This window comes from Rhodamnia argentea, chromosome 7 (genome assembly GCF_020921035.1).
Source record: "Rhodamnia argentea isolate NSW1041297 chromosome 7, ASM2092103v1, whole genome shotgun sequence".
Taxonomy (NCBI): domain Eukaryota; kingdom Viridiplantae; phylum Streptophyta; class Magnoliopsida; order Myrtales; family Myrtaceae; genus Rhodamnia; species Rhodamnia argentea.
The window spans coordinates 6,585,423-6,608,440 of NC_063156.1; the positions used below are offsets into that span (position 1 = coordinate 6,585,423).

At 43.5% G+C, this 23,018-nt stretch overlaps 4 protein-coding genes across 7 annotated transcripts in view; 3 read left to right on the forward strand and 1 right to left on the reverse strand.

Moving 5' to 3' along the window:
* Nucleotides 1-23,018, forward strand: part of LOC115746805 — a 959,385-nt gene that overhangs the window by 366,987 nt on the left and 569,380 nt on the right. The window lies entirely within an intron of this gene.
* Nucleotides 7,013-10,775, forward strand: LOC115746776 (inactive TPR repeat-containing thioredoxin TTL3-like). Of its 2 annotated transcripts, none has more exons than XM_030682686.2 (6): nt 7,013-8,246; nt 8,953-9,148; nt 9,238-9,410; nt 9,492-9,825; nt 9,947-10,143; nt 10,402-10,775. In XM_030682686.2, exons 1-5 carry the CDS (start codon nt 7,360-7,362, stop codon nt 10,097-10,099), a joined length of 1,743 nt encoding a protein of 580 aa, XP_030538546.1. In that variant the 5' UTR covers nt 7,013-7,359; the 3' UTR covers nt 10,100-10,143; nt 10,402-10,775. The 2 variants fall into 2 exon arrangements, with proteins under 2 accessions (XP_030538546.1, XP_030538545.1); XM_030682685.2 differs by having other exon boundaries at nt 10,471-10,775.
* LOC115746855 lies at nt 14,461-15,669 on the forward strand. Of its 3 annotated transcripts, none has more exons than XM_030682788.2 (4): nt 14,461-14,611; nt 14,762-14,806; nt 15,066-15,479; nt 15,577-15,669. In XM_030682788.2, the coding sequence occupies exons 1-3, from the start codon at nt 14,510-14,512 to the stop codon at nt 15,474-15,476; spliced, it is 558 nt and encodes a 185-aa protein (XP_030538648.1). In that variant the 5' UTR covers nt 14,461-14,509; the 3' UTR covers nt 15,477-15,479; nt 15,577-15,669. The 3 variants fall into 3 exon arrangements, with proteins under 3 accessions (XP_030538648.1, XP_048138105.1, XP_030538647.1); XM_048282148.1 differs by having other exon boundaries at nt 15,585-15,669; XM_030682787.2 differs by having other exon boundaries at nt 15,066-15,663.
* Nucleotides 16,189-20,262, reverse strand: LOC115746846 (bifunctional riboflavin kinase/FMN phosphatase-like). The gene is made up of 10 exons (XM_030682776.2): nt 19,872-20,262; nt 19,556-19,739; nt 19,182-19,312; nt 18,456-18,525; nt 18,067-18,132; nt 17,447-17,598; nt 17,284-17,361; nt 16,870-17,000; nt 16,671-16,763; nt 16,189-16,301 (listed from the first exon to the last, which is right to left on the reverse strand). Exons 1-10 carry the CDS (start codon nt 19,963-19,965, stop codon nt 16,200-16,202), a joined length of 1,101 nt encoding a protein of 366 aa, XP_030538636.1. The 5' UTR covers nt 19,966-20,262; the 3' UTR covers nt 16,189-16,199.

The following is a 23,018-nucleotide window of genomic DNA, read 5'->3' on the forward strand; positions in this document are numbered from 1 at the left end:
AAACTCAATTTTAGCATGAATCTGACCATACCATCGTTATCCTCTTGATTTGATTAATCGTTGCGCGGCCTATCTAGGACGTAGTGGGGAGGCATATTCTCTTTCGCTTAAGGACCCACTGAAAAATACAGCAAGATATTGCCGAATTTAGAATGGCTGAGGTTGCTTAATTATCAATTAGGGCATGAATTAACAAATATAATTTGCGGGGTCATGAGTGGTATTATAGTGTAAGACCGACAGTCACACGGGCCCGCCTAATCTCACACATAAGGGTAGGGGTGAGAAAAAAATCATAATCCACCCAAATCGGACAGGACCGGACCGTACTCAACCGGCCGATTATAGATGGTAACCGACGGATACGGTCCGGATTCCGGTTCCAATTTTATGGAACCAGCGGGTACCGGTTCGGTTCTCGATTTCGAATGAGAACCATCCAACCGGCCCAATCGAACCGGTCCATTTATATAATACAAATATATATTCTTTTGAAATAACTTTTGCAAATATTACAATGCTTGTTATTTTGCATATTGAAATTTTTTCATGCGGCAATGGTACTAAATTGTTGTCCACATTGCTATCTTGCATTATTGAAATTTTTCCTCCTTCAACTGCTAGAGATTGGTTCCTTTTGCTTTTTTTAATTGATGTTGGTGCTTGGTATGACCGTAACCGGAATCCAAAAGAAAATCGGACAGGACCGGTGGTTCGACTTTTGGGTGGATCTATCAAACGAGCGGATGGTTCACGGTTCACATTTTACCGAACCGATCCCTAACGGGCGGTTCTCGATTCTAGGGTAAAAACCATCCATTCTGGAACCGATCACCCCTACATAAGGGTGTGCATGGTGCAGGCCGGTCCGGTCCCGGTATGAAACATGGGACCGACTTGGTAGTCCCGATCCCCAAATTTTCGGGACCGAGACTAGACAGGACCGGGACCAGCGATTTAGTTCAATCTCGGTCCAGTCCTGGTGGGACTGCTAACAATAATTGATTATAGAAATATGACCCTTGGATCTAAACTAATCACTTTCAATCTCAACCATTTAACCTAATAAAACATACACACTAGAGAAATAGATTACACGTTTCTAGTGTTCCCAAATCAACATGAACTGTGTCTACCATAAAAGAATCGGCATTTTTTTTATTTGGTCGAAAAGAATCACTATTCAGCACCCATTTTTTTTTTCTGTGGTTGTTTTGGCTAAATCTGCAGTTGTTCATATAAAGCTCACCAGCATCCCAGATTAGTAATTGGTGCAAAGCCGAGCTCCCATTTCGGCCTCGGTTGAGGGTTCAGAGTCCCGTTGTCACAAGAGAAGTGAATTCGCTGAAACTTTCTTCCGTCGGATACAATAAGTGAACCATGTCCTACATAGCAATCCGATGCGTTTTATACAAATACAGATTACATTCCACGATTCTAATTTTATTCTAATTATGTATATTTTAGGCGGTCCGATCCCGTCCACCATGGAAATTGAGGACCGAACCGCCCAGTGACCGGTTCCAACAATGGGACCGGCGGCCGGACCGCCCCCCTCAAGGACGGGACTAACCCAGCCGGTCCGATCTAGTTTGCTCACCCCAATCATACAGATTTGGGAAAGAGAACGTACAAAAATCAGTTTTAGTCTTTAGCTAATGGGTCATTAGCAATCGCAGTGTCGTCTCACGGGCGTAAAAGAATGTTGTTGTTATGAGATTCTTTTCTAAGTGCGTGGCATCCAACACAATACTTGACTTGGGGGTAATTTGTTACGCGACGGGCAATATTCATCTTAATGCGTCGTGGATCAGATTTAGTAGAATCAAACACCACTAGGCGATATCGGATTACTTTGAAGTCACACGAGAAATTTTTCGTACATAGATATTGCCTAAACGTCCGATCGATGCGGACGAAATCTAGCCAACGAAAACCGATCGACGACGAAATCTAGCCAACGAAAACCGACCGACGATGAACCCTTTTTCGGCCCCCCCTTCTTTTCCTCTCGAATCGGCACATTCCCGGACCTCGATCGATCGCTCCAGCCCGAAAAGAGAGGGCTAGAGTTCGAGAGAGCCCTTCTTGTTGTCTCCGAAATAGCTTAGACATTGATGTCTAAGCATAATCTCTTAGCATAGTGTCACGGGCGAACGGATCTCAATAACGGAATTAGCCCGTGCGGCGCTTGGCAAGACAAACTAAGTCAAGCCAACCCAACCTTTCTCATATAGTTGCTCCATAGAATACTTAGACAAATAGCTTTCCTCTATTGGATCATATTACGCTTAACTTAAGCTCGGGCATCAATTACATCGAATAGGACGAGTAGAATACTTTAGGCACAATAAGCGATTTCGGCATGTCATGATCTCATCAAGAGAGCGGTATCGGCTCCAGACCGGTTTATATATGGGAGGTCAGCCCCGCTTTCAAAGCTCCTAAAGATATATTCTATCGGACCTAGAACTCCTCATACAAACCGTCCTAACACCACTCTTAGGGATCCGGTTGTCTCTTCCCTTCTGCAGCGCTCTCTCACTATAATGAAATGATATCACATGCTCCACCCCGAAGGGGATATGAGTGCGGGAAAATTGCCCACGCGAGACACGGAGCAACCGGCCCGTGTCAATAGCATATATCATGTGGAATCCGGGCAAAGATGGAACTTCAGCCGGTACACCCACGAGCATGGGTTGGGTGGGCGGGGGGAACATAGGGTTCTCTGGGTGACTCAGCTGGCACGGCAATGGAACGTCAGAGCTTGCCTCCAATTCCATCTGTACATGTCGACAATGTCAGATACCCTCCCCACTTCGTCTCTCCGTTGTGCCACCCCACCTCCATTTTCTATTTTTCCATTATTCCCAATTTTTCTAATGTGTCTTGGAAACAACCACTGCGAAAATGTAGACGGATATGCGGTTCCGCTATTAGGGTTTGGTGGATGCTCTGACATTCTTGCTCTATGCTTTCTTGTTCTCTCTCTAGGTTACTGTCTCTTTACCTTTAAGCGGGAAAAATTAAAGGGTAAAAAAAAGAAATTAATATTATGAAAAACTCTAAATTGACATACGTACGATAAATCTATCCAAACTATTTTTTTTATCACAAAAAATATAAATTGATATACTTGTGATAAATTTACTATAAACCAGTACATCTATGGCAAATTTACCCTCCGTTAGTTTTCGTTAAATCTAATTGTCAAATTGATGAGTTGGATGACACGTGACGGTTCATGAATGTACCAACTTGAGATTTTTACAGGTATATTAATTTGTGATTTTTTGAGGTATTAACACAATTTAACGGAGAATAAATTTATCACGAGTGTATTAGCTTGAAATTTTTCGTGGTCAAAAAAATTAATTTATGGTGAATTTATCACGGATATGCCAATTTAGGATTTTTGGTGGTCAAAACATATAGTTTGTGATAGATTTGTAACATGTGTATCGGTTTGAAAATTTTTATGGTAAAAAAAAAGTTCAAGATAAATTTATTATGAGATGTACTCAATTTGAAATTTCTAGTGATATTAACCAAAAAAAAAAAAAAAGGGCCTTGTTATCAATTATATTTTTGGGAGAATTAATGTTGTCGATGGGAATTGGGCACACAGTTGGAGTTGTTGAGTCAAAAGGGAAACGAAAAGGAGACGGGTCGAGAAAACTGGACACAGCTAATGCAATGCACACAGACGTGCCCACCAAGAATGGAAACAGTTCCACATCATGGACTCGCGCCACACCCCCATGACCCCACCGTACGTTTTTGCCGAAATGACCCACTCGGGCCATGATGCTGTTGACAGACCCCGGAGTGATGTTCGATTCATCCTTGCACGCAGCATATTCACATGACGCGCTTGCGCGAGATTACAGCTCAATTAGCATTATCTTCGAAAAAAATCGTCACAAATGGTTCATGAACTTTTAACTTATTCAATATCGTCCTTGAATTTTAACACAAGATGCAACAAGATCCGTGAACTTTCAATTTGTTTAATTTAATTTCTGGACTTTCGGTACATATTCAGCATAGTTTTTGAATTAGATGAAAATGTTCAATATCGTCCCTTGAACTTGAACCAGCGGAAAGACAACATTGACCATTTTCATCTAGTTCGGGGACTATGCTGAATACGTATCAAAAAATCAATGGATTTCATTGAACTAATTGAAAATTTCGGAACTATATTGAACAAGCTAAAAGTTGAGAGTTCACATTGCATGTCGGGTCAAAGTTCTTGGACCGTCTGCTCGGAGTCAAACGTGAGATTCCCAGGTAGGTTTCGGCTATGCAGCCTTGACGTGCCGCACCGGGTAATTTGAAAGGGATGAATTTTTTGCGGGGACCCCGGTTTGCTCGAGGACTGATGGTTGGAACAGTCATGGAATCGATCCAATCAATCGCTTGGGAGCTGTTGCTTTACCCTTCGATTCATTTAATTTGCTCATCTGGTCCCTATGCTTTAAGCTTTTGTGATTGCTCGTTCAATGAGTCCAAGTGCGTTTGCTGTTCCCGAACCATCGCATGGGTTGTTTTGCGAAGACTCCCTTTTGTTGTTAAGGGGTCGAAAGAGGCATTTTATTTTGGTTTTGGTATTAGGAAAGGGCGAAATGAAAAAAAAAAAACAACTAATTATCACCCCCCACCCCGAGCCCTCCCTCAACCCCATTAATCCTGGTGCCCTGTCCGATGTCATGCCTCTCAAGCTTTGTCTGACAAGGCCGCTCTGCCGAATCAGAAAAAAGCGACCCTCGCTTGTGGCTTGCGAAAATCGCGACATCCTAGCCAGCCCTCGCATGTGGCCAATCGCCGGCCATGGCCGAGTACCAGCCATAGGCGAAAGGGAAAGAAAGGAATCGAAAACCGGACAAAGGCGGTTTTTAAATTCACTTGTTCAGTCCTTGATTCCAATATTTTGAATTCAGAGGCCACAACATCAGTTCCTAATTTTAACTCGAGATTCGACGAACAGATAACCTCGAATTTAGCATAATAATTTCGCGTTATTAACTCATCCTGTTTCACCCATAAATTAATTTCATCCCCTCATTCTTGTCATATTTCCCTTCCTTTTATGACCACAGCCCACGTGTAACTTGATGAATTGGGTAACATATTTGACTCCTCTCGAAACTGATGACCTCGAATTTAGCACAATACTTTCACGTTATTAACTAATCTTGTTCCGCCCATAAGTTAATTTCGTCCCCCTCATTCTTGCCATATTTTCCCTCCTTTTACGATGATAATCTACGTGCAAATTGATGAATTGGGTAGCAAATTCGACTCATCTTGAAATCAATAACCTCTAATTTAACATTTACTACCTCATCTCATTTCGCCCATAAATTAATTTTCATCTCCTAGTTCTTGTCGGAATTTTTACTTCCGTTACTACGATAATCCACGTGGAAATCGATAAATCGGAACGGCGTGATCAACGGTCCAACTAATTTAGGAAGGCATCGAAGTTGGCAAAAGAATTGCTTGGGGGGCTTCCGTAGCAAAGAGAAAATTCCGGGGAGTACGGAATGCATGGAACGATGTGATATTTGGGTAAAGTCCACGTCATCACTTCATTCGTCACCCCCGCCACACCCCCAAAAATTAAAGGCCCGGTTCCAATTCCAAGTACATTCACATTTACGATTTACCTCCCCCAAGCAATCTCCATTCACTTCCTTCTCTCTCTCTCTCTCTAAAAAAAAAAATAAATAAAAATAAAAATAAAAATCAATAAATAAAAATAAAAATAAAAAAATAAAATGAAATAATGATGGAGAAATAAATCCACATATATCCAAATTCATGCACTTTCGTGTCTCTTCTTTGCTCCTCCTCCTTGGTATAGCGTTAAATGCTCTCTATTTATGGTCTGTTGGCCTTGAATTGAAGGAGCTTGCAAACCTAATCATTCCTATGCGCGAAAAAAAATCAAATCTTAAAAAAGAAATTACTTGATTCCGGAGAGAACGGTACCGCGAAGATGTTGTTACGGTAATTTCTCCGGTGGCTAGCTTTCCCATTCGTGCTTCGAGAAATTCAACTCGAGGGACTCGTGTGATCTATCTACGTGACGTAGCGTTCAACGAAAATAACAAGCAAATCCTTGCTTTAGAGAGAAATCTCGAGAAATTTGATAATAGAAATAATGATCATCTTAAAAAAACGTCATAAACACACCTTTTATAGGGTGTTAACTCTAATCCTAATCCTAGTAGGATTATAAATATAAAATTCAAAATTACAAAACTGCCATTTATAAATCCTACAAATCCTAAAAAAAAAAAAAAAAATAGAAAAATCCATCTGGACATTCCCAAATCGCCAAAATCCATCGTTAGTCACGGCCGAAGGCAATGAATATTGATTAGGACGCCGTTTCTCTTCGACCAACCGAATTTGGGCTAGATCCGACGTCGTTGAACCCGATCCGCATGTTCTTGGCACATCATCGTTTAGCACTTCCGATTGGATTTCTAATATCCAATCGATCCAGAAACGCACTACCAATACATTCCGCATCACAATATGAAATTAAAAAGTACCATTTGGACATCCGAGAATTATTGAGCAAATAATGTTTAAATTACTAGGGCTTCAGACCGTCATGCTACAAAAAGTTTACATCTTTCTTGGTAGAAAAGAATAGGTTGTTTACCCAATACATCGACTAATTGAAACTTTGATTATGCATTAAGCAATGAAGAATAAAGGATGGTTAGTGGGGAGCACACCAACCAAATTATTACGGCTAATTTTGGCATCAACTTGCCTTGCTCCCTTTAACAAAGATGATCGTACCGTAATTAAAGAATTACCAAAAAAATTAAATGCGGCGGCAAAAATGGCTGGCAAAAATAATAATAAATAATTCCGCAACCAAACGAACGAGCGCAATAAATTTAATCAAAAAAGACAAAGAAAAAAAAGTTTCCCCATACAAAATCACAGTCGATCCTCATCGTCATCTTCTTCCTCTTCTTCGGACAGAGAGAGAGAGAGAGGAGGCTTCTCGTGAAGCTGCAGCGACTCTTCGAAGACGAAGAGAGTTTCATGGAGGGGGAAGAGGGAGAGAGAGAGCAGATCGTTCATCAGCATATAAGTTAAGTAGCTTTCTCTCTCTACCCCTGCAGCTCTCTCTCTCTCTCTCTATGGAGTTCCTCTCTTTCTCGTTCCCACATTCTTTGCTTCTTGCCACGAGATCCAATCTAGTCGTCAGCTAGTCCGCGACCTCTCGCATTGCGCGAAAGACACTGCCAGAAGGCGGGATCTAGCGAGATACAGGGCGAAGCGACGCGGCTTGCGGTTTCTCCGAGCTCGAGGCTGCGGGCGGCGATGTCGAGTGCGGGCAAGGCGGCCGGGGATGGCACCGGCGTTGACTCGCTCGCGGCGCGTTTCGCGGGCTCGGCGAGCTGCGAGGTGAACAAGCCTGACTACAGGGAGCTCGATCTAGGCTCGCCTGTTTCGCCGCTGACGGCTCGGAAATCGATTGGCGGCGGCGCGACCACCACGGTTACCACCTCGAGCAGTTCCTCGAGTTCTTCTGGCTCGGTCTCGGGCAAGACGAGCGCGAACGCTTCGAGCGACGCGGAGACTCTCCAATCGGCGCCGTCGCGGACGCCGAGGCGAGGTCATCGGCGATCTGCCTCCGCCGGGGCTCCGTTGATCCACTCGAGCAGGAGTTTGACCCCGAATTCAAGTGCCAGTGGCAGCAGCATTACGTCGTCGAATCATCACGCGAATGTAGTGGGTTTGAGCGGCAACATTTGTCCGTCGGGGAAGATTTCGAAACCGAATCTCACCAATGCGAACGGTAACAGAATGGCCACGTTGAGCTCTGGGAGCGGAAACTACGGCCACGGAAGCATAATGCGTGGCGGTGCTAGCACTCCAAAGACGAGTAATGGAAGTGTAGCAGAGACGACTACTGGAAAATCTGTCGGCGAATCTGTTGTTAAGAGAGGAATGGCGAGTTTAGATCCAGAGGATGTGAAAAACGCAGGGAACGAACTGTACAGAAAAGGGAAATTCGAAGATGCTTTGTTATTGTACGACAGGGCCATAGCGATTTCGCCTGATAACGCGTCGTATAGAAGTAATCGTGCCGCGGCATTGACGGCTTTAGGGAGGTTGGGTGAGGCGGTGACGGAGTGCGAGGAAGCCGTGAGGCTGGAGCCTGGTCATGGAAGGGCTCGTCAGAGATTAGCTTCTCTTTATCTAAGGTATACGATTTGATCTGGTCCGTGATTTATCATACACATACGCTCAACTTTCTTGTGTTTGATATCTTGCCGTCGCTAAAAGTTACATCTTTTAGATTAGTTAGCAGAGATTACACGAAGTAAAGCTTGTTTTTCAAAGTTCAATTATGATTACTACGGGACGCTTCTGTTTCTTTCTCTTAGGTTTCGTTGGACAGGTGATTTGGTTCTGCTGTGTAGTCAATAAAGGTCATATTTCCGTTAAGACTTTTCCGTGGAATTGTCTGCAGGCTTTTGTCGTGATTGGTGTGTTATACTTTCGTTCTCAAACCTCTATCACCCATTAGGAAGCTGGGTCTCAAATTCTTGATGAATCGTTTTGTGACTGCTTTCCTTTTTGTTAAGTAGCAATGGAATTCAATGCGGCATCCTGACTTTTACTTGTCTGCCTTCTTTTCTATCGGTTTTGTTCAGATTGATTGCTACTCATGTGAGCGGGAACTACGGATGCATTAAGTTGACTCCTTGTGTGGGATTTTCAGTTTTTTCTGTTAACCGATTTGGATTTTCAACGTGTTTTCCTAATTGGTTTCCCTGTTTTTGAGTTGATGTGGAATCATGTGATGGCGGAATGAAACAAGTTCTCTGTTTTCTATGTTCTGTAAGGATACTTAGCTTTGAAAGTTGATGATCTTAATTCATAATCTTGCACTTGCGTATTTCCAAGGCTAGGACAGGTTGAAAATGCTCGACATCATCTCTGTTATCCTGGCCAGCAGCCTGACCCATGTGAGTTGAGTAAGCTGCAATCACTGGAAAAGCATCTGAACCTTTGCATCGAATCCAGAAAAATTGGAGACTGGAAAAATGCAGTCAAGGAATCTGATGCGGTAATGGAAGCAGGAGCTAAATCTTCTCCTCTGGTAAAATCCCTGGGTCAAATGGTTAATTTCCCTTAGTTCCCTGACTGAAAGCTGGATTTTTGTTGACTCATCATGTGCAAAATTTGCAGGTTCTTGCTTGTAAAGCAGAAGCCCTGTTAAAGCTCCATAAACTTCAAGATGCAGAGACGAGCCTAAAAGCTATCTCCAATTTGCCTTTCTACTCACAAAGTAAGTTCTGTGGCATGTTTGCTGAAGCATATGTGCTCTATGTTCAGTCCCAGGTTGACATGGCAATGGGAAGGTATGTTCCTGATACAGAACTTTGAGAATTAAGGGTGATTTTTTTTGCGGGCAATTAAGAAATCATTGTCATGTCTTGCAGGTTTGACAATGCAGTCGCAGCAGTGGAGAAAGCTGGACGTATTGATTACAGCAATGCGGACATTGCATTGCTGCTGAGTAATGTCAAAATGGTAGCCAATGCTCGTGCTCGTGGTCATGATCTTTTCAACTCTGGAAGATTTGACGAGGCCATTGCAGCTTATGGGGAAGGCCTCAAATATGATAACTGCAATTCGGTTCTTTATTGCAACAGAGCTGTTTGTTGGTCTAAGCTTGGACTGTGGGACAAATCCATTGAAGACTGCAACCAAGCTCTCATGATTCAACCATATTACACCAAGGCACTACTTCGGAGGGCTGTCTCAAATGGAAAGGTAAATTAGGTGTCTTCTGGTTTGAAAAATCTGTTTCTCTTTTCTGCATTGATATTTTTCGTTCGCTTTTTTTTTGTTTGCTTTATAATCACATCTCTCTGAATTTTATTTGATGCTGTAGCTTGGTCGGTGGGAAGAAGCCATCAGAGACTATGAAGTTCTGCGAAGAGAACGTCCAGGGGACAGTGAGATTGCTGAATCTTTACGGCGTGCACGGGTTGCATTAATGGGATCTCAACATGAATGTCGTAATCTGAAACCTGGTTTAAATTAGTTGGTTTGTCTAAATTAAGTCCAAAGCTGCAATGCCATTCCCTGGTGAGCCACAATCTTTTCACTCATTCCTTCTTCTACTCGTAATTTCATCAGCACGTTCGAACTGATTTTCCCATCCATATGCTTCAAAGTTGTTCACCATAGGTCATCTGCTCTATCAATATTTCTTGGTCACAAGATTTCCATAATAACCTTAACGTGGTTTTTCTCCCTGGCTTTTGAAGAAATCACTTGGAAAGTCTCTGTTTTTCCCTCTCATGTTGTGATGAACAAGGGCCTACGTTGTTTCACTTTAGTAAGGTGCAGAACTGATGTTGCTTATGCATGCGTTAATCTGACCATTGCCTTGATATGCTGTCATAATTTTAGGAATGCACATGCAAATCATCAGTTCTCGTCCAATGGATCATGAAAGGCTGTGGATTTAGCCGTGTCAGAAGCGGCGAATGCCCAGATCACGCCCAGATCGTCCTAAGCAGTCGGCTTTTGGAGGGCCCTCAGGCACTGGAATTTTACTGTGACATAATCAGCTCCTTTATTATATACTTAGGGAACCCTTAGATAAAATTCAGCTCCTAAATTCACGAATTGTGAAATAACTCGATTCTTTTCGCGAAGAACTTTATCTCTTGATTCATATTCATCCTCAATTCTACAGGTTAATCTTTAGCCCTCCAATTTTCGTGGCAGATCATTTCTTACATATTTACTACTTGATCCTCATTTCTACCCATAACTTGCTCCGATTCACTCTCGTGCAACTTCATCTGATTACGTTGATCTACTTTTATCTGTTTAACGTATTCGGATGGTTTAGACCTCGAAGTGATCTAACCCGGTTCTCGCTCTTTAGGATGTAACCTTCTCGGAAGTGAAAATTCTACGCTATTGATTCCTGGAAGCTGTCTTAACGAAATTGTTCACAAGCCTGTTATGTTTGTCTGTGTTGTTTCTCCGATCACAAATATGCATATCCAAACTGGAAAGACGGTTTGTAAACTGGATGGCCGACGTACAATCAAGCTGTGGAATTCTGCTACCGATCTACTTAGAGTCGATACCATTCTCCGTGCGGATCCTAACTTACATAGCTCACATGGTTCTTTATAGTAAAATGATACAAATGGTCCTTGAATTTTGACGTAATATATAATGTGATTTTTGAATTTTTAATTTGTTCAATGCCATCCATAAACTTTAGCCAAATGTGTAATATGATTTATGAATTTTTAATTTGTTCAATGAGATATCATTTTTCTACGTCTTTCTGAGCCATGTGTCCTCATTTCAACGAATGAAGCTTTCATGAATAACTAATGGAGTTCGGTTGCTACCTATTATCCTCTCAATAACGACGTCCAATTGACTAGTCAAATGATTTCTTTTCGGGCTTTATTTCTAGCCCAAAAGATTTTTCTATTTATATTTCCATGGACGAGTTTTTAACCAGTGATACGCGTACAAAATTTCTGTTCCCATAAACATAAATTCGTTTGATAATAGCATAAAACTTCTACGATTGTCGGCCATTAGGCCTAGGTCGACGAATGGAGGATGGCAAATGGAGAAAGGCGAATGGGAGCGGGGCTAAAGACCGACGGCCGGTGAACGGTGACGGGATATCGGCGGCCGGTGAACGGCGAATGACGGCCTGTGGCAAGGAAAAGAGAGAGGCGATCGGGGCCGACGGCAAGCGACCGGCGACTAGCGGCACGAACGTGAGAGAGGGGGAGAACACGTGCAATAGAGAGAGATTGAATAATGAGAAGAATTCTTGTTTCTTGTTTTAGTTTCTATTCCGGAGATATAAAAATAGAAGATTTCTACTTCTTATTTTTGTTTCATCTTATTTCTAGGCCAAAAGTTCATCCCAAAAATAGAAAAATGAAATTACTGAAAGATACAACAAAAAAAAATTACAATAACGAGTTTCAAATTACCAACAAAAAACAAAAATTGGAGTGATCTGAACAAACGGATTCTCAGAAACTCTAAATTCCTAACGAATTGCCACGTGGATTTCTTTGCTTATTAATGGTTGGGTTCTTTTGACTTGAACCACCGTGCTTGGATCAGTTACTACCGTTAGAAAGAGGGACTGCTCGTCTTCATTTCGCCTTCTGCTACAGAATCAACTCCCCAACTTTCACGATCGGTTCTCGAAACTTTCTCAACTCTCACAGAGCACTCTCCGTCAATCGTCGTTTTTTCCCTCTTCGTCTTTCACCTCCATTGTTCGAACCCCGTACCGCATCTCGCTTCTGCGCTCGAGAGGCCAAACACGGGGAGCGAGAAGATGTCGAGCCGCTTCGGAAGAAACAGCCCACGAATCTCGGACGATGAACTCGAAGAAGGCGAGATACGAGATGTTGTTCCCTACGATCACCGAGAGCCCGATGAACTCAAAGAAGGCGAGATACGAGATGTTGTTCCCTACGATCCCCGAGAGCCCGATGAACTCGAAGAAGGCGAGATACGAGAAGTTCCCTACTATCGCCAAGAGCCTGATGAACTCGAAGAAGGCGAGATACGAGATGTTCCCTACTATCGACAAGAGCCCGATGAACTCGGAAAAGGACTAATGGCATGCGACGCTCCCTGTCCCGATGATCGCAAAGATTGCACCGGACGAGTGGAGATTGACAGCAAAGCGAGCACGAGAAAGCTCGATATACTGACGATGGCTGCGACCGCTTCGCGAGAAGAAGCGCGCCGGTCTCAAGAATCGTCTGCAGCGGATTCATCTTCATCCGACAACCCTAGCGCTCTTTGCGAGAGAGTCCGGGGCACTTTCTTCCCGGGTGTCGTCCCCGGGGACATGATCAGGGGGTGCGAAATGGTTCTCCTCATCGAGAAGCCGCTCGGCAATGAGGATGTGAGCCCGCCCGCGCGCAGGCTCAGGTTGCCTAAGCGGCAACTCCAGGCCAAGTTTCTTAGGACGGCCGAGAAGGAAGCGCTAAAGACCCGGGACAAGAACGGGGCGCCGACGGAGATGAAGGTCTTGCTGCTGGGGCCGTCCGGCGAGAGTTGCCACTTGGGCCTGATAAGGTTAGATTTGAAGAGCAAGAGGGAGACGGAGTACCACTTGGTAGGGCAAGGATGGGTCGACCTCGTGGCGAGGAACGAATTGAAGGAGGATCAAGTCATTCGGCTGTACTCGTATCGGATCGCGTCGAATCTTTGTTTAGCGCTCGTATCCCCTTGACGGCGGTCCGGAGGATGCGGCGGCGTTTGGGTAATTCGAAGCCCGGGATGTTGAACTCATGGAAAACATTGCTCGAGCACTAGCGCGTTTCTGGGTTTGCTCTGTAAAAACCCTAATCTTGCTTCGTAATCTTTGCTTCTCGTCGCCACGCGTGATGGTTGTTGCATTTTGTTCATCAAATTCCAAAACACTGTTGGTGACTTTTGGCATATCATGCGTTCCGACTTGCTCTTCTCTCAAGTTCTTGGTTGAAATAGTTTCGTCGATCTGGGTATTATTCGCGTACGTATGAAGAGGATCACAGCATATACCATACCCGAACGAATCGTCACAACATACTAATCTCATCATTTGAAATGTTTTGAAACAGATAGGTTTCTTCATATAAGTAGTGTGCTAGATAGTTATATTTGTAAATGAACGTTGCCGAATTCAAACTCCTGACAGCGCATTCTCTTTTGATTTGCCTATCGAGAATAGTAGGAACATCCCGGTCCGACGGAAATTAACTTTCATTCATTCAATATGAATTCAGTGACTTATATCCGATTCATTGCAAAAATGCTTTTGTATTTCACTCAATTTAGGAAAACTCATACCCAAACTAAAGTGAGAGTGTGGAGCGAGCAAGCACGAAATCGAATGAAGATGAAATAGAGCAAAGATGGAGTAATAGACGTGAGCCTTGTCTAAATAAGCTACGAGCCCTTTTTAACACTCAAATTATTTTGAGTTTTATCCGTGTAAGTTCATTTATGGTTCACTTACTAAATATAAGTACCCTATATAACAAATTAATCCATCAAATGTGGATAAAATAATAGGTCTATAACCTATTTTGACATGTCTAAATCTAATCTAATTAAGTTGATATGCTTTTAATTTGTTTAATCCGGTCGGCCGACCCTCACAAAAATTTTCTAATCAGGTTGGGACGGATCGAGCTGACGTGGTGGACGGACGGATGACGTCACAAGGTACACGTGTGTGCCAGTTAGTATTGCCTGCTCTGCTCTGCCTGCACATCTGCACTGGGAGCGGGAAGAGCTGGGTGGGACCCACCTCGTATTTCCCATTCCCCCCTCTCTCGCGAGCGCGTATCCCCACTCCCCCTGTATAAATACTCTCCGTCCCAACACGGCAAGCACATGACGCCGGAGGAGGAGAGAAAGGGTGAAAGGGAGAAAAAAAAAAAATCAGAAAATGCCAGCGAAGACGAAGATGAACCAGCTCTCCCTGGAGGAGTACCTGGACTTCCTCCACTCGCAGAAACGATCCGACCTCACCGTCAACTCTCTCAACCAGGTCTCTCCCTCTCCCTCTCTCTCTGTTTTCAGAACTGGCGGGAAAGACGATGCCGGGACGGAGAGCCCGATCGCCGCTCCCATCCTCCGGTCATTTCCGCAGCTCTAGAGCTCAGTTTGATGACTATCCATACTGCTTCGTCTTTTGCAGATTATCCAGATGCACGGATTTAGGAAGATCCACAGCCACCCCAAGGTGATTCCTACTCCCTCCGTCAGCTCCGAGTCTGCACGATTTACTACTATGTCCGGGCGGTTTGCTAATTTTCGCATCGCCTTAGTTCGCGAGAAGTAATTTACATGTCACGACTCGTTTGATTAAGTGCTTCGATCGGTGAATCGTGATGACCGATGAGCTGTTCGTCTGCGCTTGAGGTTGAAATCGCTTGTTTTCGTTAGCCTTTCTCTGAGCAAGGAGCGGAAAGATGGCCTGAAACTAATTGTGATCGTCGCAGAGAGTGCTGCTGGATGCTGTGGAAGCGATCGAGCTCATGGATCCTTCGCGATCCACGCTGGACGAGAACATTTCGTCCCACGACGTGCAGCTTTCTCTGGCGGAAGCGATCGCCGACATTGACGAGCTCAGATGGCACGAGTGCGTCATCACCTCCGTCGAGAACGTCGGCAAAGAGAACCGTCCATCGGCGAGCAGTGCCTCCAAACGCCAGGGGAGGCCGAAGAAAGCAGTCGGTGGCACGTCCCATTGTAAAAGAACTGCTTCGTCGGGCTCGGAGACGAGCGGCGGTGCGAGAGAAAATGCTCCGAAGAGGAAGGCTCTGAAAGAGGCGAATGCTGGTGGTTCCACCAGCGGCGGCGATGGTGACTGCTCCTGGTCGAATCAGCTGGAGGTCGGAATCCGTCGGTGACAGGTGATTCTTTATTCTTTGGCTACGTTTTGGCTTTGGTTTCTGCGTTGCCGCGACAATCACAACCGCATTCGGAGCAATCTTTTTCATGTTTTTGCAGTTCTGCAAGGACTGAGGCTGGAATTTGGGCGCATCAACAACGCAGTCGCTTCACTGCTCGGTTCTCTGATTGAAAAGCTTGCATGACTTTTTGACTTTTTGCTGATCCGATGTCGAGTGTTAATTGCTGTGACCGATGCTTGGCCGATGCTTTCATTTTTAAATTCGATCCGATCGACCTGAGTTTTTTGCATCACAATCGGCTGATCTTGCACCATACTAAGACCGGTCGTCATTAACTGCAAAAGTCGAGAATCCTTCGTGCCTAGGTGCGATGCGTAGAACATACAATCCAGAGCTGCTTGACCTCTAGGCCATGCTAAGTTCGAGAAGATTTAAGTGCTCATCAGTCTCGCCTCAGCAAACAAGATGCACGATTTCCTCTTTGAAAATGCGGTAATCATAGACTATAATCGATGATACTACGTCGATGTAGAATCGAATACATCACATGATCACAAAATCGCCCCAAAGAATCAGGTCCTTTATCAGGGTTGTCTCGAAACAATTGAGTTAACGAGACCGCAACGTAAGGCGGCTCTAGTCGCCGCCTTTGCTGGATTAGTTCGAACGTAATCGTATTAAGGGGGCCAAGAAGACTATAAACTTTTTGGAATCGCCAACCTAAGACAGGTTGTTGTGGCGTGTGAACTCCGGCAGCTCTAAAGAAGAACTGGCAATGGACTTGTCTTGCTCGTCTATTATTTTGTTCGCCGATATAACGTCCTGCATGCATGAATTCATGAGAAGTGAAAGCTGCAAGAGTTTGAAAGAATTCCCTAATGCTCTAAAAGAATTGAGCACCATTGTACTTCCATCATGGCATAGATGGTTCGTGATCGGTACAGATACACGCATATGCATTAGCACGCCAATGGATCGAGCAGATTTGTCAGACGAAAACATCAGAACCATTCTCCCGTACTTGAAAATCGCAGATTTTCTAGAAGAATTTAGCAAAGCATACACGAACGCATATTTCCTAGAGGAATTCTCGTACGTAGCCAAGGGAAAATCTTTGGAGCCATATATCTATTTGAAGTAATCTCATACTATTCGACCGTAAACATGCTATTGCGGTGTCGTAAAAGTTACCTGGGACCTAAAGCCACGTATGAAGCCGACAAGGGAAAGCTGCACGTGCTGATCAGACACGCGATCAACACTCCCGTCGATCAAACTCAAGTGCTGCAAAAGAGAAGGTGATATGGTACACATGGTTATATTCAAGTTGCCGACGGATTCTGAGAAGTAACTAAAGACAGTGTCGATCGAGAGCACATTGATCACCCACAAGTTTTCTCATGGCACTTGGAGAATCAAATATGATGCCGACCACAGCCTTAAGGATTGTACCGATGCCAACTTGGGCCCAACCAAAGTAAACTCCTGCAGCTTGAGCTGGAAGAGCAGACATCCCATCCTCTGGTTGATGGACATAAATTTAGAGCAACAAAAAGACAGCGTTAGACTTTCCACAAATGGTGATAGGTCTAGTCACAACATCAGGTTCGCTAAGTTTCATTCAACATGAACCGGACAACAACAGCATGAGGCATCGGATTAGACTTTCCACTAATAGATGGGCGACTTGCCAGAATCGGACGTATCCTGATTATGCCAGGAACTTGAAAATATAAACCTCGCGGGGCTAATTCAATTTTGTCCACACCAAAGATGAACAGAAGAAAATTAAGTTTTCACAAACCTTCAATTTCATATAATGAACCATTAATGTGTTGACAGCTCAAGACCATTGTTTCGATTGGCAATGCATTGTTCACCCCTGCAACAACAAGGATGAGTTGATTTGCTGATTCCACAGCTGACAATAATTGATGGTAAAAAAAATGATGGGATTCAGTATCTACAGTCATCAAATGGAGGGAGACCCCACAGCTCAGGCTGAAATTCTAGAAGTGAATGAAGCACGCTATCGGCCATGGAAGAACAATCAGCTTCAGTATGCGAAGGAACTGCCACTACCTTCATCTGGGCGGCTTTGGCTGCTTGGACACCAACCCTGTCATAGACACTCAGTGGCAAAATCTTGTCTCACCGCTTGGTAGTGGTATGAGAAAGCAGTAGCAAGAAGAGGGGGAACAGAGTTGCAACAAAAGACTGTTTGTGCAAGAATTCACATTTTCATAAGCATGAGTTTGAAGTTTGAATTTTGATACCAATACACAGGGAAAATTCTTTTGAGGCATCAAGTTATCACCAATAGTTACACACAACCTAGTATGTCCTCAATAGCTCTGCTTATCTGTTATAGCAGTGGGCTCCATCTATCAAAGTAGGACGGTAATGATTTCGTATCTATATTCTAATGCTATTTATTTTGCTTCTATTTCTCCAACAACAAGGTTCTCCAAAATGAAAATCCAAGATTAGAACTACGGATTAATTAACTATTTTGCATTGCTTGATTATTTAACCCAAATAACTCCCCTTCTACAAGAACAAGAACGCTCTTAAGAAAGTAACTTACAAGGAGTCCTCAATCACGAGGCAGTGAGTTGCATCCATCCCCAATCTTCTTGCAGCTTCTATGAATCTGCAAGCAGCGTGAAGCCTGTTAGTTTGCTCTGTTTTTCACAAAAAGCTGAGGAAGAAAGTGTATGTAATGTGATACTGCAATGTCCAATACAATGTAGTTTACATCGTCAAGTCTTGTTTGGGAAAATCATCTTTTAGACAATGATCTTAGTCCCATGTGGTTCAGCATTTTTCCATGCTGCTTTTATGCAGTCATAGGGTAATAAGAACAGGATGTCCAAGTTTTCAGTGAGATGTTCCAGGAGGCATTTCTTCCTCGTTAGTTTTATTAAGTTCCACGACTTTTATTTGCACTGAAATTGGATAAGCTAGAAATCTTACATATCTGGAGATGGCTTCCCTGACTGAACATCATCGCTTCCAACAATAACAGAGAAGTATTCTTCCCAACCTATAAAGTCAGAGACAAATATATGGCTCAGGTAAGGAGGATGAAATGGACCAATGGGGTTTTGTCTAAGGCAACGAGACTGACAAAAGACAGGAAAACCAATGAGAAAACCTGCTCTATGATAAGATTGACATCACTGTCCATTTATATAGCATTCACACAGAACTTTCATACAGAAGGGACTTATAAGCCACCTGCTAGCTCCCGTATTTCCACTGTTCTATTCGTGAAAGCTTCAAGCAACCACGCATGTTTGACTCACAAAACCATTATGTCTATTTTAATGGCAGTGCCTCAGTCCAACTGAAATGCCGTGCCCTCTGGTATTCCAGTATGACTCGCATCTTTCTTTCAGCCAACACACTGTCAGAACCAACAATATCACCCATAGTTCATGTTGTTATGTATTAAGGAAAACCCCAGACCAAAATATATTTACATTGGCAATAGAGTCGGTCGAGTCATTATTTCCCTGGTTTTTTCTACAGAAGAGATCATAAACTTGCAAAACAACAAAACTCAGCACAGGGTTTCGTTATTGTACACTCAGGATTCAGAAATGCATAATTACAGCTCAAATTGAAAGATGAAAGAACCATATGCTTCCATTGACATCAAAGTACATATAATTCAAATGGAAAAATGAGAAGACAAACCTTGTTGATGAGATATTTTGGCATTGATGTATTCTCTCAAGGAGTTTGAAGCAAGAGCAAATGGCACCCTGCATTCGCGGAGATGCTTGATAAGTCGAATAGCACCAGGAAGCGCTCTGGCCTTCGCCCACCTTAATTTACCACAAAAAAAAAAAAATGATCAATGTCAGATTCGACTCTAGCTGACACTCGACACACAAGAATTCACGGCCTAGACTTATCATACTATACCAAACCACTCATACAGGAAATACGTAGCATGAGACATACGCTAAGCCTCACATGTTTGCACACATTTCACATACTGTGATTGATTTTGCCTCGCCATTATCACCTGACTATGTACAAGCACGAGAGAGAAAGAGAGAGATTACCCCTGACGATACATGGGCACGATTTCTTCTACATACTGATCAGGAGTGAGTGGAAGATCATAGTCGGTGACCATGGCAATGGCCGACTCCTTCAAGGTCCAGCCCAATCTCTTCTGATTCCCCTCGTCCAACACCTTGCCATACTTGCCCAAGAATTCCTTCAACACCCATTTCGAACCCACCTCTGCCCATAAACCAAAACCACAAGCGCACACACAAAAGATCATTGGAAAAGAGAAGGAAGGAAAACCCCAGAAGCCAAACGAACCCATTAAGCCTAAAAGAAAGATAAAAGGCGAGTCTTTTCACGACGAACCTGTGTCCAAAAGGGTGCCGTCTAAATCGAGGACGACGGCGAGGATGGGCGGGTCCGGCTTTGCATTGCATGAATTGCACGAGGAGCAGCTCATGGCTGAGTATGTGGCCTGTGAGCTCGTGTCTGATCTTGAAATGGGCTGGCTTTATAAACTTTGATGGGAACCCCGATTGGATCGCGCACAACCATCCAGATGAGAGAAAAGTGCCTGCTGGGTGTGCTCTCATCCTCCTTTTCCCTTTTCTTTCCACTGCCAAGGAATCAAATTGTACACAGACAAAACACCCGGAGAGAGAGAGAGAGAGAGATAACCCGCTTGTTTAGCTCTACCAATTCATCTGTCTGTTTCTGTTTTTGCCCATCTCCTGATTCCTTTGTTTTCTCCCTGGTAGTGTGGCCTCGGGTCCATTGGAGACGGCAATTTGACGCATGCTAGGAATTGAGCGACCTTTGTTTAATTCTGAGTCATATCAGTACCGTTCAAAATTGAAACTTGACTCCATTTAAAAAAGTTTAAAACTCAATTGCATATCATCATCTCTTATTTCCAGAACCAACTTGAAAATATTCTTCAAGATCGTATAATTGACAATAGCCGTCGAGTCAAGCTCATGAAGAGTAGAACGAGCAGCATGGCCAAGGTATTTTTCGCCTGTATGATCATACCATCTAACCAGCCGAAAAAGAGAGGAGAGAAATTCATATATTTATCACAACAAACTCAGAATTGAAATTACATGTTACATTGAAGAAAAATTTTGGCCACATAAATAGAATTAATGCGAAAAGGCTGAGTGAATAATTAAAGATCGATACTATTTTGCTAACCATTGAATTCGAGATTGCATTAAATTCGAGCTTTTATCCGATATAATAATTATAATATTAAATCATGCTTTCATATAATAGCTTAGGGTTTTAGAACAGTTGATAGTATTCCCACAAAATCTTACCGATTTAGTAGTGCGGGAACCTCGCACCTTTTGACCATCCAATCTAGTCTTGGAAGTAGAACATAAAGTGTAAACTTATACTCAACCGTAGATTCACACACCATCTATCACTGTGTGTTTTGCATAAAACACTTATCAATTGGGAGATCTTATGATCAGAAATAACCGATAGTGCTGTCGAACTATCGGGCAAGCAACTTCCTTTCTAGAGAGATCGATGCTTTTAACCAACTTGGTTAATTTGATTGTCTCTCCTTATGTCCGTAAAAAAGGAATTTCAATGACATCACCTCAGACAATTAAAATAAAAAATAAAAAAGGCATCGCATTAATCCCATACTGGTCCCTCATTTTATCGTTGATTTTGCATATGTGCCCCTCAAGATATGGACATTGGACAACCCTACAGCAGAATCTACTGAGTAAAACACTGGCAGCAGAAGATACTAATGCATTAAGAACAACCGAAAGAATACGTTCATATGGACAGAGAACAATACAGAACTTTTGCTGAGGACAAATTCGCCTGCCTCGTCTCTAATCAAATCGGACATTAGCTTCCAATCTCTGTCTACATGGTTTAGGAACATATGCTGTCACGAAGTGATTGGATTCAGTTGACTGGTTTCAACCATGTAGCCCGGAATCTGTCCGCTTGGATTGTCCTTAGGACCAAATGTTGTCTGGTCACCATCATGCAACCTTGCAAGTGGAAGAGAGGGAGCACATATCCTCTCCCTACTTGAACAACCAAAGGGAAATGATCTTCTTGCTCGAGCAAAACCTGTCCGGCAGAACTCTAGCATCTGAACAAGGGATTCTCCATTGGAACCCCTCGTCGTCGCGAGGCTAATGTATAGCCGGAATGGATAAATGCTGATCGGAGGGGCGGATTTAGCATTTTGCTCTAGTATTCTTCAAGTTCCCACTTAGTTCTCTGTACAATCAAACACAGGAATCTGAGCACCCACTCACGTGGATCCATTATCTGTTGCATGCGGTCAAATGGGTCGAACTGGCCCAAGCGCGCACAACCCGGTTCGACCCTCTATGGGCCATGTCCTGGCCGGCCCAACATGTCACATTAGCCTAGCATGGAACGAGCCACGTGCTAGGCTAGGCCCATGATTTTGCAAACATACATAACAGCATGAGCTAGAAGAAGTAAGGAATAAGTGTATTGAAAATCTTAAAATTTATTTTGAAATTGTAATTGAGTCCTCCGATTGCACTTTTGAAAGTTTTAAGGATTCAATTATACTTTTGTGATAGGCTTTAGGACTTAATTGCACTTTTTAACTGAGTTTGATGGGCCGGATAAAACTCCGGACATGATAACTTTTATCCTATGCGGTTTTTGGAGTGACGCAAAATCCGGATATAGTCCGGATAAAAAAAATCCCACCTAGGAGGCGAGATAAACCCGGATAGGATGTGTGAAATCAGAAAAATAATAAAAAATAAATTGGAAACTAAATTTCAGAATCTGGGAAAAAGCTTCTGTCATCCCTATAGCTTTTTGCCATCTCTTCCCATCATCTCTCTCCCTCTTCTTCTTCGATTTGTTTTTATTCTGTTCACACTCATCCACCACCACACGAAATAGAGCATCACAAGGTCGAGGTTGTTCAAGACCAACTTGACGATTCTGAGGGGTCACCACCGTGTGCGTGAGCGTTCTCGGACATAGGAACGTGGAACTACAATAACGTCACGGCTTGGGTCGCCGGTGGAGGACCCGGAGTTGAAGGGCAGACCAAAACATGGGATCTTAGATCCATCCTAAACCGGGACACTTTTGATTAAGGTTTTCCAAAGACGGCGTTGTGACTGACGGCGCTCGGCCGGAGGTCGATGACCGTGGGCGAACAAAGGGGAGAGAAGTTGGGGACGACCCACCATGCACGAGAGAGCCTCCTTGTGGGTGTCTTCGATTCCACTTTTTTCTTTCACGCCCTCCAAAATCTTGGTTGCAAATTGACATCTCCGCTTGCAAAAGTTGTAATTACCGTCAGTGAAGAGCTGGTGTCAGATGGATTTAGAGATGACGTGGCCTTCTCTCGCGATAGCCCGCACACGAGGCGATTTCGCTGGCCGAACGGGCTACTATGGGAGAGAGATCTTCTTCCGGTCATTAGCGAAAGAATGAAGGAGGTACCGAGGATGATCAGAGAGAGATATTTGGAGGATTTTT

Coding starts and splice junctions, on each gene's coding strand:
- LOC115746776 (XM_030682686.2), top strand. CDS start 7,360: ATGTCGAGTGCGGGCAAGGCGGCCGGGGATGGCACCGGCGTTGACTCG. Junction 9,149..9,237: donor GAGCTAAATCTTCTCCTCTG/GTAAAATCCCTG, acceptor CAAAATTTGCAG/GTTCTTGCTTGTAAAGCAGA. Junction 9,411..9,491: donor GTTGACATGGCAATGGGAAG/GTATGTTCCTGA, acceptor CATGTCTTGCAG/GTTTGACAATGCAGTCGCAG.
- LOC115746855 (XM_030682788.2), top strand. CDS start 14,510: ATGCCAGCGAAGACGAAGATGAACCAGCTCTCCCTGGAGGAGTACCTG. Junction 14,612..14,761: donor CCGTCAACTCTCTCAACCAG/GTCTCTCCCTCT, acceptor CGTCTTTTGCAG/ATTATCCAGATGCACGGATT. Junction 14,807..15,065: donor AGATCCACAGCCACCCCAAG/GTGATTCCTACT, acceptor TGATCGTCGCAG/AGAGTGCTGCTGGATGCTGT.
- LOC115746846 (XM_030682776.2), bottom strand. CDS start 19,965: ATGAGCTGCTCCTCGTGCAATTCATGCAATGCAAAGCCGGACCCGCCC. Junction 19,740..19,871: donor CGGCACCCTTTTGGACACAG/GTTCGTCGTGAA, acceptor GTTTATGGGCAG/AGGTGGGTTCGAAATGGGTG. Junction 18,133..18,455: donor GGGAAGCCATCTCCAGATAT/GTAAGATTTCTA, acceptor CGCTGCTTGCAG/ATTCATAGAAGCTGCAAGAA.